The sequence below is a fragment of the Aquarana catesbeiana genome, linkage group LG10 (genome assembly GCF_042186555.1).
Source record: "Aquarana catesbeiana isolate 2022-GZ linkage group LG10, ASM4218655v1, whole genome shotgun sequence".
NCBI lineage: Eukaryota > Metazoa > Chordata > Amphibia > Anura > Ranidae > Aquarana > Aquarana catesbeiana.
The window spans coordinates 210367376-210381231 of NC_133333.1; the positions used below are offsets into that span (position 1 = coordinate 210367376).

Here is a 13856-nt window from a genome sequence, read left to right on the forward strand (position 1 = left end):
ACAGTTTTGGGGAAAAAGGGAAAAGGGAGGGACATGACTGAAATCTTTAAAGATGAATTCCAGGTATGGATTCTTTTACTTAGTTATATTGGCCCAGTCTGCACTAATGTAAGTATGTATATGCTGTGACCATGGAAGCTGGAAATCACTGTAATGGACTTCTGGTTTCCATGCCAAGCGGCTGCCCTGCTGCATAGTGAACTGGGTCACACACTTGCCACAAGCACCATTCACAGAACACCCTGCATTTTTCTCAAGAATTCAAAGCGTTCTTTGATCCACCTCGTCCAATCAAAAAAGTCTTGCATTCATTGATAAAAATGTAAAGCATTCTGTGCCAAATGAGTGACCCCTGTGTTCAATATGCAGCTGCTTTGCACTGGACTGAAAAAAAAAAAAAAAGCTGTGATTACTGTAGTAGCAGTGACTACAACAGTCATTTCCAACTCTCACAGTGGTCACTCATATACAGTGCCTTGCAAACGTATTCACCCCCCTTGGCATTTTTCGGGTTTTGTTGCCTCACAACTTGGAATTAACATGGATTGTTTGAGGATTTGCATCATTTAATTTACAGAACATGCCCACAACTTTGAAGATTTTTTTTTTTTTATTGTGAAGCAAACAACAAATAGGACAAAATAACAGAAAAAGTCAACGTGCATAACTATTCACCCCCCCTAAAGTCAATACTTTGTAGAGCCACCTTTTGCGGCTATCACAGCTCCAAGTCACTTTGGATAAGTCTCTATGAGCTTGCCACATCTTACCACTGAGGTTTTTGCCCATTCCTCCTTGCAAAACTGCTCCAGCTCCTTCAAGCTGGATGGTGGGCGCTTGTGAACAGCAATCTTTAAAGCGGAGTTCCACCCAAAAATGGAACTTCCACTTTAAGGGAAGGTGACCCCCTGACATGCCACATTTGACATGTCATTTTTTGGGGGGGAGCGGAAACCTTCATTTTAGAGGGTTCCAGCTCCCACTTCCTCGCGGCGCCGGGAGCAAGTTAACCTCTCCCCTCCACCCTCTTGGCCATCATCTGGGACACGTCACAGGTCCCAGATGATTGCCCGGCCAGTCACAGCGCATGCATGGTGTGTGCCCGGCTGTGAAGCCACAGCCCGGCGCCCGCAGTGACAATGCCAGCGCCGCAGAGAGGAGGGGGTGAGGAGCAGGGCTTCGTTCCCCGCATGGCTGGACCCTGGGACAGGTAAGTGTCCGATTTATTCAAACTCAGCAGCTGCAGTATTTGTAGCTGTTGAGTTTTGTTTTTTTTTGTTTTTTTTTTTTTTTTTGTAAAGCGGAACTCCGCTTTAAGTCTGATCACAGATTTTCTATTGGATTGAGGTCTGGGCGCTTTGACTAGGCCATTCCAACACATTTACATATTTCCCCTTAAACCACTCAAGTGTTGCTTTAGCAGTGTGTTTGGGGTCATTGTCCTGCTGGAAGGTGAACCTCTGTTCTAGCCTCAAATCACACACAGAGTGGTACAGGTTTTGCTCAAGAATATCCCTGTATTTAGCACCATCCATCTTTCCCTCAACTCTGACCACTTTCCCAGTCCCGACTGCTGAAAAACATCCCCACAGCATGATGCTGCCACCACCATGTTTCACTGTGGGGATGGTGTTCTTTGGGTGATGCGATGTGTTGGGTTTGCGCCAGACATAGCGCTTTCTTTGATGGCTAAAAAGTTCAATTTTAGACTCATCAGACCAGAGCACCTTCCTCCAAACATTTTGGGAGTCTCCCACATGCCTTTTCGCAAACTTTAAAATGTGCCATTTTGTTTCTTGCTGAAAGTAATGGCTTTCTTCTGGCCACTCTGCTATAAAGCCCAACTCTATGGAGCGTACGGCTTATTGTCCTATGTACAGATACTCCAGTCTCTGCTGTGGAACTCTGCAGCTCCTCCAGGGTTACCTTAGGTCTCTGTGCTGCCTCTCTGATTAATGCCCTCCTTGCCCGGTCCATGAGTTTTGGTGTGCGGCCGTCTCTTGGCAGGTTTGCTGTTGTGCCATGTTCTTTCCATTTGCGTATGATAGATTTGATGGTGCTCCTAGGGATCATCAAAGATTTTGATATTTTTTTTTTTATAACCTAACCCCGACTTGTACGTCTCAACAACATTGTCTCTTACTTGTTTGGAGAGTTCCTTGGTCTTCATGGCAGTGTTTGGTTAGTGGTGCCTCTTGCTTAGGTGTTGCAGCCTCTGGGGCCTTTCAAAAAGGGGTGTATATGTAATGACAGATCATGTGACACTTAGATTGCACACAGGTGGACATCATTTCACTAATTATGTGACTTCTGAAGGTAATTGGTTGTACCAGAGCTTTTTATGAGCTTCATAACAAAGGGGGTGAATACATACGCACATGCCAATTATCAGTTTTTTATTTCTGAAAAATAGTTTTATTTATATATTTTTCTAATTTTACTTCACTAACTTAGACTATTGTGTTCTGATCCATCACATATAATTCAGATTAAAAAAAACATTGAACCAAAGGCTGTAATGTAACAAAATAGGTAAAAAGCCAAGGGGGGTGAATACTTTTGCAAGGCACTGTACTAAAGCCTAGTACACACGGGCCGAATGTCAGGCAACATCGGCCATTTCAATTAAAAACAGCCAACATTTGGCCCATGTGTATGGCATGTATGGCAGCCAGTCCTGACAGAAGCCAGTCGTTTGGCCAGCTTCTGTTGGACAAGCATGCTGGAAAACCAGCAGCCAACCAGCTCCCGCTCAGCGCTCTCAGACAACGGCTGCAGAGCGATGACCGGAGTGTTCTGGGGGGGGGGGGCGGCGTCAGAACACAACAGCTCAGCAGGGGAGATTGCTGCATGAATGTCAGATTGTTAGTAGAGCAGCTCCAACCGGAGTTGTGAGGGGGTTGAACAAAAAAAAACTAGTGGGGTGTACCAGGCTTTACATTGGTCCAAGCTGGACCAATATGGCTATGCAAAAAAATTTCATACCTGGTATTCAGCTATAAATAGGGTTCAGGAGGGCAGTATTTTCAATATGAAATGATGATCAAGAACATGTCTTCAAACTAGCCAGAGAAAAGTTCAAAACTAACCTTTAGAAAGTATTATTTTACTGATAGAGTAGCTGATGCTTGGAACAGGTAAAAAGAGACAGACTCAATGGACCACTTTGTCTTTTTCTGCTGTCACTTTTATAGGTTTCAAATGTCAATCTGCATTAATTTAGCACTGATGAGGACCTGTAGGTTCCACATGCTGGATGGGAACCTGTAGATCCATTTCAGCTAAAGGGCTGTAAAATCACCACTTGGAACACGACAATGTATTTCACCCATTCCGTCCATCTAAGTGCTAAAATGCTTTTTTTTCTCTCCCGTAGATCTCCCACCTCCACCAGAGCCCCCTCCTGCTGATGAAGAGCTGTGCTCGCCCCGCATGGAGTGTTCAGCATCATCGTTGGAGAGAGACACAAGCACTACGTCCTCCATGGAGAGAAGAGGAGTCGCAGGGCAGCAGAGAGGAGCTGCAACTCACCCGCTGCACCACAGAGAAGGTATACCATTGTCAGGCTTATATAAGATGGAGATATCCATCAGATTTGAATGCATTCTGTTCATATCAGTTATATATATGCTAGTATAGCAGGGGAAGATGATATCCAACACCCATCTGACTTAATGGTCAGTAATCTTATAGATGAAAAACAGCAGCTGTCAATTTGCTACCTCTAAAATGGCAGTTTACACAGAACATTAGACTACACAACATATTTACATTCTTATCTAGCATGGACATATCCATACCATGTGTGTTATTGTCATCAAAATCTTGTATGTATTGTAACTGTAGGGGGGCTGTACTCCTGTACCAAACCCCACTATGTCAGCAGGGGGGCCTGGGCCTGCCAGTGATTGGCAGTGGAGGGTGGAGGAGAGGGAGGTAGGGATGTGCTGAGAAGCACCTCACCTGGGAGGCAGTAAAGTGGTAGCTGATTGGTAAAGAGATAAACATGCGCTTGGGTAAGCAAGGGGACCCTTGTTTGGTTCACCTTCTGTAACGTGTTAGACCCATATTTGGGGTCTAACATGTTACAGATGCACGCACCCCCCCCCCCCCCCACTAGCTGTCACAATCTGCAAAAAACGTGGCCGTGTGGGGCTCCACCCACCCGGCCACATCATCCATTAACAGTATTCTGTGAATAGGAAAACTACAAGGTCCGTCAGCCTTTGCATCTTCCTGTCACAATGTAACTGTCTGGCCATATCAGAGGTACGGCCAGACAGATACATAGACAGTCTGCAGGACCGTGACATTACCCCCACAATCTGTTGGGTGCAATGCTTTACAAGTCCATCACAAAAAATAAATAAATAAATGCATTTTTTTTTTACCTGAAAAAAAGTGCACTTACTATTTTTTTTTTTTTTTGTAAAGGTGAACATATCCTTTAACAGGTGAGTGGAAAAAGAAATAGGCTTTATCCACCTTTCAAGTCTGCAACCCAGACCCATACTCATAGTTGCAACATAGCTATCCATTCATCATGTTTTCCATAGCGGAAGAAGGGTGCCGTCCGATAAACTGTATGGGTCCCCATGATTTTAATGGCGGCCATGCGTAGTGGTCCTTGAGTGGTTGCTACTGTAACTCACAACCAGCCAATCACCTTCCAATGTTGCGCCCGCACTAAAGCACTGATGTCAGCTTACAGAAGATCACTGAACAAGTCTGTTCATTTCACTGCATCAGAGAAACATTTCCAATGTATTAAACAACCCTCCTCTGTTTTCAGATGAAGAGATCATTCCATACTGTAAACCCAACTTCCTGTCCCGGAGTCAAATGTCCAGCAACTGCTCCACTTCGGGAAGCAGCTCGTCCCGGGGGTCTGCGGGGTCCCGGGGTCACCCACATGGAAGGAGCAAAACAGGAGAGCGGAAAGAGGTAGGAGATCATGTGTGAAATGAAAGATTGTTCCCCCAAGATATAAGATATCATTTCTGGAATCAGAGGGTGTTAAAGTTCATATATTCCCCAGAAAAGAGACCAGCGAGCGTATCAGATAACCCAAAAGCCACCGTGACTCACCGCAACCCGACCGAACAGAAAACACAAATTAGATTGCCTGCTAAGCCACCCACACGGTGGAATATTCAACCACCTCTATACATTCCTCTGGCTCAGACGATTTTCTAGGGTGACCAGAAACAGCCCAAAAATAGCAAAATATAACCCCAAATTTTATCAGGCTCTTCAGGTTACCAGACAAATGAGACCCATGAACCAGTATGGTCATGGTTTTAGCCAATCACTAATGCTTATCCTGAGGTTAGGAGGTCTGTACAGTCCTGTCTGATTGAATGATATGAGAGCGTAGAGGTCAATGTAATGTATAAAATTAAAAACGAAAATTAAATTTGATGATCAGATCTTGTCCTCATGTCCAACCTTGCATACCTCTAGATTGTAAGCTCTAACGAGCAGGGCCCTCTGATTCCTCCTGTATTGATTTGTATTGTATGTATACTGTCTGCCCTCATGTTGTAAAGCGCTGCGCAAACTGTTGGCGCTATATAAATCCTGTTTATTAATAATAATAATAATAATAATAATAATAATACAAAAGCCAAAATGCGCATATCAAAGCCAAGGATTTTTTTTTGTCCATCCAGTCTTGAGATTTATATATCACTGCAACACGGCATAGCTCTGTCTGGCAGGACAGGGGACTTGATTTTTTTTTTTGTCTCTGCTGCTGTTCATAAACATTTACAGGTTTTGTCCGCCTCCCCCCCCCCCCCCCCCCCCCCCAATATGGTCGGGATCCGCCTATGTGCCTGAACTGCCACCCGGTGTTCTGCTGAGAAAGTTCCCCTCGGCGGATAAGGACCCCCTCTACTGCGCAGGCGCAGCGCTTGCGCAGTACGAGCCGGCGGAAATAGCCGAAGCCGAATAGTTGTAAATCAGCTGTACACGGCGCCTGTAAGAGGGCTCCTCGCGTGCCCACTCGCCGTGCTTCGGGCACGGCCTCGCTTAGCTCGGCACTTTTTTATTCTCCCTCTAGGTCCACTTGGATGGTGGGGCCTGAACTTGGACCCACGGCGCAGGCGCCGTGTACAGCTGATTGAAGGTTTTCAGCTTCGGCTATTTTCGGCGGCTCCTTAGTCGTTCGTACTGCGCAGTACATGGGGTCCTTATCCGCCAGGGGAACTTTCTTGGCAAGACACCGGCTTAGAAACTTAGCAAGCCACCTCCTCCACAGCCCAGCGCTCCAGTGTGAAGGGGGGGAGGGGCGGCAGAGCAGAGAGCAGTCACCAGCTCTCTGCTCAGGGAGCTCTGAGAACCAAGGGATCAGCGGTGATAGATCGCTCGGTTCTCAGTCTTGGAGCCGGCGGGGACAGATGCAGCATCCACATAGGTAAGTATGATTCCAAAAAAAAAAAACTATTCCCAAACTTCTATTTTAACCTCCCTGGCGGTATGATTATTTCAAATTTTTGGTGCTGAAAGTGGTACAATTCTTTTGCATAGAAATTTGGCGTTTTATATTGTAGGCCTGAAATTCTTAGGAATAACTCACTCAAATCTGTCCAAACAAGAGTCTAGTAGACATCCCGGTTATGATAAAGTTTGAAACACAAAATCATAAATTATAATATAATAAATAACTATAAGTAATAATATAATAATAAAAATTATTCAATAATGTAATCAAATCAAAAACACTGAAATTTGCTCAGTTGCAGAATTGTCGCTTTCGTTACTTTCAGTGTTTGATGACGAATTTCCCCACAAATCACTATCACTCAATTCTGCAAGTGATTCTAATTTATTATCACTGTTTTCTAGCTGGTCTAAAACCGCTGTTGATGTAAAGGGACGGTTTTGGTTGCCATGGACAATCTCCAGTTACCAGGCAGAAATAACAGTATATATATATATATATATATATATATATATATATATATATATATATATATATATATATATATATAAATAATATAAAAGTGCATGCAGGGCATTGGACAAAGCACTGGGGACAAAAGGGATGTGAAATTATTTCATACAGTAATGTAATCTGTAAGATTACAGTGTACTCTATGTATAGTGTATGTTTCGCTTTCTAAATTTGGCGCCGTGCCCCGTCCCCGTGCATTGCAACGCTCGCAGGGAACGAAGCTCGGCTCTGTGATGAATCGAGCGGAGACACAGCGGGAGGACATCGGAGGATCCCGGGGACAAGATAAGTAAGCTGTACCTGGATCCTGCGATGTGATCCCGAGTCTGGCTCGGGGATACCGATTTTGGTACTGAAAATCCACCCCGAGCCAGACTCGGGAATACCGCCAGGGAGGTTAATGGTGTATTAACAAACACAGAGCTGCATTTATTTGTGGATTTCATTATTAGCATTTTTAATAATTTTTGGGGAAACAGTGGCGGCCCATCCATAGAGGTCCCATGGGCACCGCCTCCCCTATCCATGCATCCGGCCCACTGATATACATATCCGGGCACCGGACTATGGATTCCAATGGGGGGGGGGGGGTTTGAAGTACCTGATTAGAGCCAGAGGCTCGAATAGGCTTCACAAAAGGGTGGGGCACTGCGCTCCGATCCCACCCTGTTGTGGGATAATAGATAAATACATTTTCGCTATTTTCACACTAAAGTTCCTCCACGCCAATCAGGAGGCAGGTCATGAGACCTGTTACCCGATTGGCCAAAGTGTCAGGCAATCCTATTGGATGCCTAGCGCTTTGCCAGAAGAGGTGACACACGGCGGAGGAAGCTTGAGGAGCGGACGTCGGAGCCACCGCCACTCCAGGAGAGGACAGCACAGCCCTGTCACATGAGGGGGTAAGTGGCAGGGGGTGCTGTCAGTGCCGTGCTGCCCAGGGGGAGGGGGGGTGGTGTTTGTTTGCCACCCCCCCTCCAAAAAAAAAGAACCCACCAGCCACCACTGGGGGAGTATATTTAAATCAGTATTTACAGGTTTTTGTGTGATCCTTTCCATCTCCGCTGAGCAGACTCCTAAACAAGCATATAAATGATTCTGCAATGTCTCCAGATCTGCCATTTCTCAAAACACGTTCAAAGTGAAAATAAAGAAATATAGCTAAATAAACAAGTATCGGCTCTGTGCGGACTTAGCCTGACAGTTGACCCTTGACCCCAGCGGCGGGCGAGGTCAAATTCACGGTCTTCTCTTGGGAATCGTGGGGTCTCCAGTTTTAAGTTACATTTCTGCTCATTGTTACATTGTATGATGTGATGAGTAGTCCTGAATGACTCCGTGCAGGCGATATACATGGAATATGGAAAGAGTTTCAGCAGCTCCAGGTCTCGGTGCTGATTGATAACATTAATGTATTGTGGAGTTTTCAGCACCCGGATATTATTATGCTTTAATGGCAGTGAGTGCAGGCTGGTCATTATGAAAGATTCACAGGTTCTGGGAGAATTTCCCATCTGGAATTTAGTTCTATAATTTGTAACAGGAAAAATCCCTCTTCAGGGGTCGGGCAGAGATCATTCACATTACGTGGGTAATTCGCCATTTTTAGACTTGCAGCATTACATACTGCAAGAAAAGAATCTGTGTTACAATGCAGCCTATCCCATTAAACCAATGCAAATTACTAGCACAGTAAGAGATCATTTAGGCCTTGTTTACACAGGCATTGAAAATGGGCAGTTGGGTGATGTTTTTACCATTTCCGGACTGCCTGGTTCAGTCTCAAAGCCAACTTTGCGGTGCTTTTCTGATTGCACAGATGAGGACAGGATACTAATTAAAAGCATTTTTCTTTTAAATGCACAAAATGACATGTATGTGAATCATATATTCCTTCTGATATTGCATTATTGTTGACATCATTTTGTTGGGTTTTAGGACACCAGAGGTCACCACTATTTTATATTGATTGGTAGACATTCTTTTTATGCTTTTTTATATGCCTGATGAAATCATCCTGCATGGCCTCGAAACGCAGCACCTCTACATTTTGTGATGCGATCACTTTAAATAGGCAGTTGGGATACTGATTTTGGATTTATGGTGTGATGGCGCCATATTTTTCTTCTTTTAAAATACATGTCACATAAAAATTTTGTAATGACCCCTGCTAAGAATCCATTCCACCCAGAAATGTGCAGATCTGTAATCTAGCTCCATACATCGTAGACTTGGACAGGTCCTGTTCTTTGACAGGCACTGAGCGTGTAACTAAATTCCCTTGGCCATTCTTAGGCCTCCTTTGTAGCAGAGAAGTGGCACTCAATAGCAGATCCGGTTTCTCTGGCTCGCTGCAGGACATTGTCTCTCTGATCAGGTTTCTCACAAGAAAATTCCCCCTTTTTCATCTTCATTAAAATCTCTACAAATGAACTTCAAAAGCTGCAGAGAGTACGAGTCATCCGCCAGCATAGAGGGCTGAAGGATCCTGAATTTCAGAAACTCGATCTCATGAAAACTGAACCTTCTTCTCTCTCTCTTTCCCAAGAGAAAGATCGTCTTTTGTGCCCCTTGCTGAAGGTGACAGGCCAGTGATGGATTCATCTACATCTCGCTCTATATCTGTCTTATCGATCGTTTCCCTTCATAGGGCAAAAATGCTCATCCCAGAGAACTTCTCAAAGAACTTCCAAAAAAAAAGCTGGTCTTACACATAAAGCAATCATAATGATTGTGCACACAATATACCATATAGGAAAGATCCATCCTAAAAAAATAGATACTATAAAAGGCAGGCCTAGGAGATCACCACCTTTCATAATAACAGTCATTTAATAGGTTGCATTGTTCTGATATGACTTATGGAACACTTATTGCACTCCCTTAAAGTGTTTATGCAAGTCCTTAAGGCCGAGGCCTGTCCAGACTTTGTATCCAGTTTCTCCGGCTTTTAAACCCTTTGCAAGACAATGAGAAAAGCCATGTAAGGTGCAGGAAACCCAGAAACCAGACTTTAGGATGACATCTCAATGGATACTATTAGTTGTGCACTTTGTACTATTGAAGTAGCCAATGTTTTTTCAGTTTTGAATAATGCAAGCAACTTCAGCTCTTCTGACACTTTTCACATATATGTAAAAATCTAAATATTTTTTTTATAGAAATGTGGAACCCCCAAACATTATATATTTTAGGCAGAGGCCCTCGATAATAAAATGGTGGGTGTTGCAGTTTTTTATGTCACATGGTATTATCACAGCAGGGTTTCAAATGCTATTGTTTTGTAAAAAAAATACACTTTAGTGAAATTTAATGCACAAAAACACAGTATTATACCCAATTGTTTGGTAAGATATAAAAGATGATATTATGCTGAGTAAATAGATGGGTAACGCCATGATTTAAAATTGCCTACGCTCGCAGAACAGCGCCAAACCACGCTACTTTAAAAAAAATAAATAAATTGGCAACGCTTTAAAAAGCCTTTGCAGGTTACCAGTTTAGAGTCACATAGGAGGTCTGCCACAATAATTGCTTTTGCTATACGTTCGCTGAGATATCTCACGTGTGTGGTGCGAACACCGTTTACATATGTTTTCGCTTTTGCACGTGAGCATTGGGGGGAGGGGGGGCGTTTTTATAATTTATTATCTATTTTAAAAATAATTATTTTACTGCATCTCTAGTTTAATTTTCTCTTTTAATGCTATCAGAAGGGATTAACAACATCCCTTGCGATAGCATGGAACGTGAAAGGTCCTCTTTATGGAGAGATCTGGGGGCTATTAGCCCCCAGATCTATCCTCTGCCCCTCAAAGCATCTGATCAAATGCTTGTTTAAGCCTGTAACAAAACCCTTGTCCCAGGAACCAGATGCTGCTGGTCGCATGCTTACTGGGCCTCCCTGATCACACGGTAGAGCCCAGTAAAGGCAGTGGTGGGAGGGGGGGTGGGATCCCTTCCGCCATCTGTAAAAGATTTCCTCCGACTTCTTTTTGTTTATTGGGACAGGAAGTGAGGGAGAATTTGGGTGACAAGACACAAAAAGCGGAGGATCTACAAAGTCTAAACGAGAGCTCCAAACAAAGGTTCCAGAAGTTCAAAACTTTTATTATTAGTTCATGACAGCAAAACATGAAACAGCTAATTCATCTCAGGGCCCCAAAGATCACCCCTCTTCTTCAGGACCCAGGTTTAGTTAGTAGTAGGACTTAAAAATGGCAATCACCAGAAATAATTATTATGTAGAAGTTTAGAAATGCCCAGGATTGGTGAAATCGGTGAATGAGCATTTTGCCGATCCTGGGAATTTCTGAACTTCTCCTACTATTTACAACACCTGAGCCTTGAGAAAGAGGAGATCTTGAAACAGACAACACGTTTCCATGTTTTGCGATTATAAACAGATTTTGAAATTTTAGACTTTGTACACGTCAATCCTCAACTCTAGGTCCCCCAACCAAGAGGTACTTCATTTATGTAGAGGGCATCCTCACCACAACCATCTACTGAAAAGTTGAATCCAACTCCTCATTCTCTCGTTTTAGAAAAAAAACACAACGGAGGTTCTAACCTTTTCCTTCATCCAACCAAAAAAAAAAGTGTTGGATAGAGAAACTTTTTGAGACGTGGCATGGCCTGTTATACCTAAATTCTGTACTTCTTGTTTTCTTCAATACTCCAATACATAAATACTAACATATCTTTGTTCTCTGTGTTCTTTCCAGGAGAAAAGATGAAGAGTGAGAACGGGACAAGTTCTTTTACCCCGAATTTCCTACAAAGGACAGAGTTCTTCAAAAGACACTTTAAAACTTTTCCAGTATTTTCCACTCTGCTTATTTATGAAAAATTTCTGGACTTTTTTTTTTTTTTTTTTATGTTTCGTGTAAATAATGTTGCCCGTCTCTTTGAACGCAGTCTTTCTAGAGATTGGGAAAGCTGGACTATATTTATAAAGTTAAAAAAAAAAAAATTGTACATTCATTTTTCTTTTTTTGCTGTTTTGAACGTGCCAAGTTTTCTAGCAAGTATGACGTTTGCACTGTGGGTTGTACAGAACGATGTGAATAAGAAGAAAAAAAAAAAAAAAAAAAAGCACAAGGCTTCGCTGCATGCGGTCCCCTCATAGACTGAGCGCTGGCCACAGCCAGTGATGTATGTACGCGGAATGCAAAAGATGGGGACATAATGGCGGAGGCAGAGGACTCGGTCCGGTACAGGTTCATGTGCACACATAACTTTTCAGCTTTCTCCAGGACTGGAAAAGGAGTCTCAATTCCTAATACGTCACGCAACAAGCTGTACAGCAGTACATGGGAGGAGCCTGTTTTGGGGTGGGAGAGGGGCTAAGTAGGACCACCAGTGCGACACCTCAGTCTTTCACAAGTGACAGCTGTTCAAGCAGCATCATGGGACTGCACTTGTGACAGACCCGAAACTAATTTTGTATGCTACAAATAAAGATTTTTGCTAAACAGTCTGACACTCCGTATGTATATATTGAAACGTGAAAATTGTTACAACTGTTATCAGGACTAAATGAGATCTCAGAGCCATAACAAGAAAATTAATTCCCCTCCTAATCACCGAACCAGGTGTCCCATTAGAAGAATTTCCATCACCTCCAGTTCTGGTGATAATTTAAAAATTTAGGGCCCAGTGACCATCAGTGTAATGGGGGCCCCCCTTCTGATGACCACCAGTGTAATGGGGGCCCTTCATAACTGACCTCCAATCAAATGGAGCATTTTACTGACCCCCATTGTAAGGGAATTTTTTGGAAAATATTACTACATATATGTTTCATTTCATTAGTATTACTTAAAATAGTTTTGCCTTAATCCTGGGATATTAAATAGACTAAGCACACCACCAATTCCTTATTCTTAAAGGGGTTGTAAACCCTCATGTTAAAACCTTCTGTCACTCAGCAGCCCCCCCTATACTTACCTGAGCCCTGTGTTTGCCACAACGGGAACGAGCACACCAGCTCTGGCCGCTGTCTCTTGTCCTGATTGGATAGATTGATAGCAGCGCAGCCATTGGCTCCCGCTGCTGTCAATCAAATCCAATGACGCAGGCGGCGGGGGCCGAGTACTGCTCTCTGTGTGAATAGACGCAAAAGCAGGATACGGGAGCACACAGGCACGGGTTTCCACGAAGGAGAGCACTTCTCTGACGTGGCACTCGAGAAGAGGAGGAGCCAGGAGCGCTGCTGAGGGACCCCAGAAGAGGAGGATCGGGGCCACTCTGCAAAACCAACTGCACAGAAGAGGTAAGTATGATATGTTTGTTTTGTTTTTCAAACCCTGAACCTTTACAACCCCTTTAAATCTACAGTACATGTTACTGCAAGGCTTGACACAGCCCAGGCACCAGGTTACCATTGCGACCAGAAATCAATTCCCGGTGCCCGGGCTCCCACCAGCTCATCCACCGCTTGCAGTGGCACCAGTCACAAGCAACCCCTTGGGCAGCCATGTAAGACAAAGACAATTCCATTGCTCAACTCACCAACCAGTCTGCTGACCAACCATATTAGCCTGTCTAACCGTCTGTTAAAAGCAGGGGTTTAGTTAGCACACATTTGCAAACGCATGTGAAAGCTGCCCTTGGGCAGCCACCCACTTCTTTACTCACTTTCTTTCATTTGCCGTGCATTACATGCCCACATTGCGTGGGGGGTGTAATAGTTGGACAGCCTGTCAGCCTCTCCCCTTCTCCATTGGCTGGAGCTTCCCATGCCAATTTGACCCTCCCCCAATTGGTAGACAAGCTAGGGATGGTGGCTTCTGCGATTGGCTGGCCAAGAAGATGGCGAGGACGGTGCATGGAGGAGCCGACAGTGAGCCCTGGCTCTGCCCGATGGCAGAGGACTGCAGGGAGGGCAGCCCAA

At 44.0% G+C, this 13856-nt stretch overlaps 1 protein-coding gene across 3 annotated transcripts in view; it reads left to right on the forward strand.

The window, feature by feature from the left end:
- ROBO3 (roundabout guidance receptor 3) overlaps nucleotides 1-12440 on the forward strand; it is a 441954-nt gene extending 429514 nt beyond the window's left edge. For all 3 annotated transcript variants that reach the window (XM_073603233.1, XM_073603235.1, XM_073603234.1), the window contains 3 exons: nucleotides 3377-3550; nucleotides 4793-4944; nucleotides 11686-12440. In XM_073603233.1, coding sequence (XP_073459334.1) covers nucleotides 3377-3550; nucleotides 4793-4944; nucleotides 11686-11697 — 338 coding nt within the window. In that variant the 3' untranslated portion in view covers nucleotides 11698-12440. The remainder of the gene's footprint in view (nucleotides 1-3376; nucleotides 3551-4792; nucleotides 4945-11685) is intronic.
- The last annotated feature ends 1416 nt before the right edge of the window (nucleotides 12441-13856 follow it).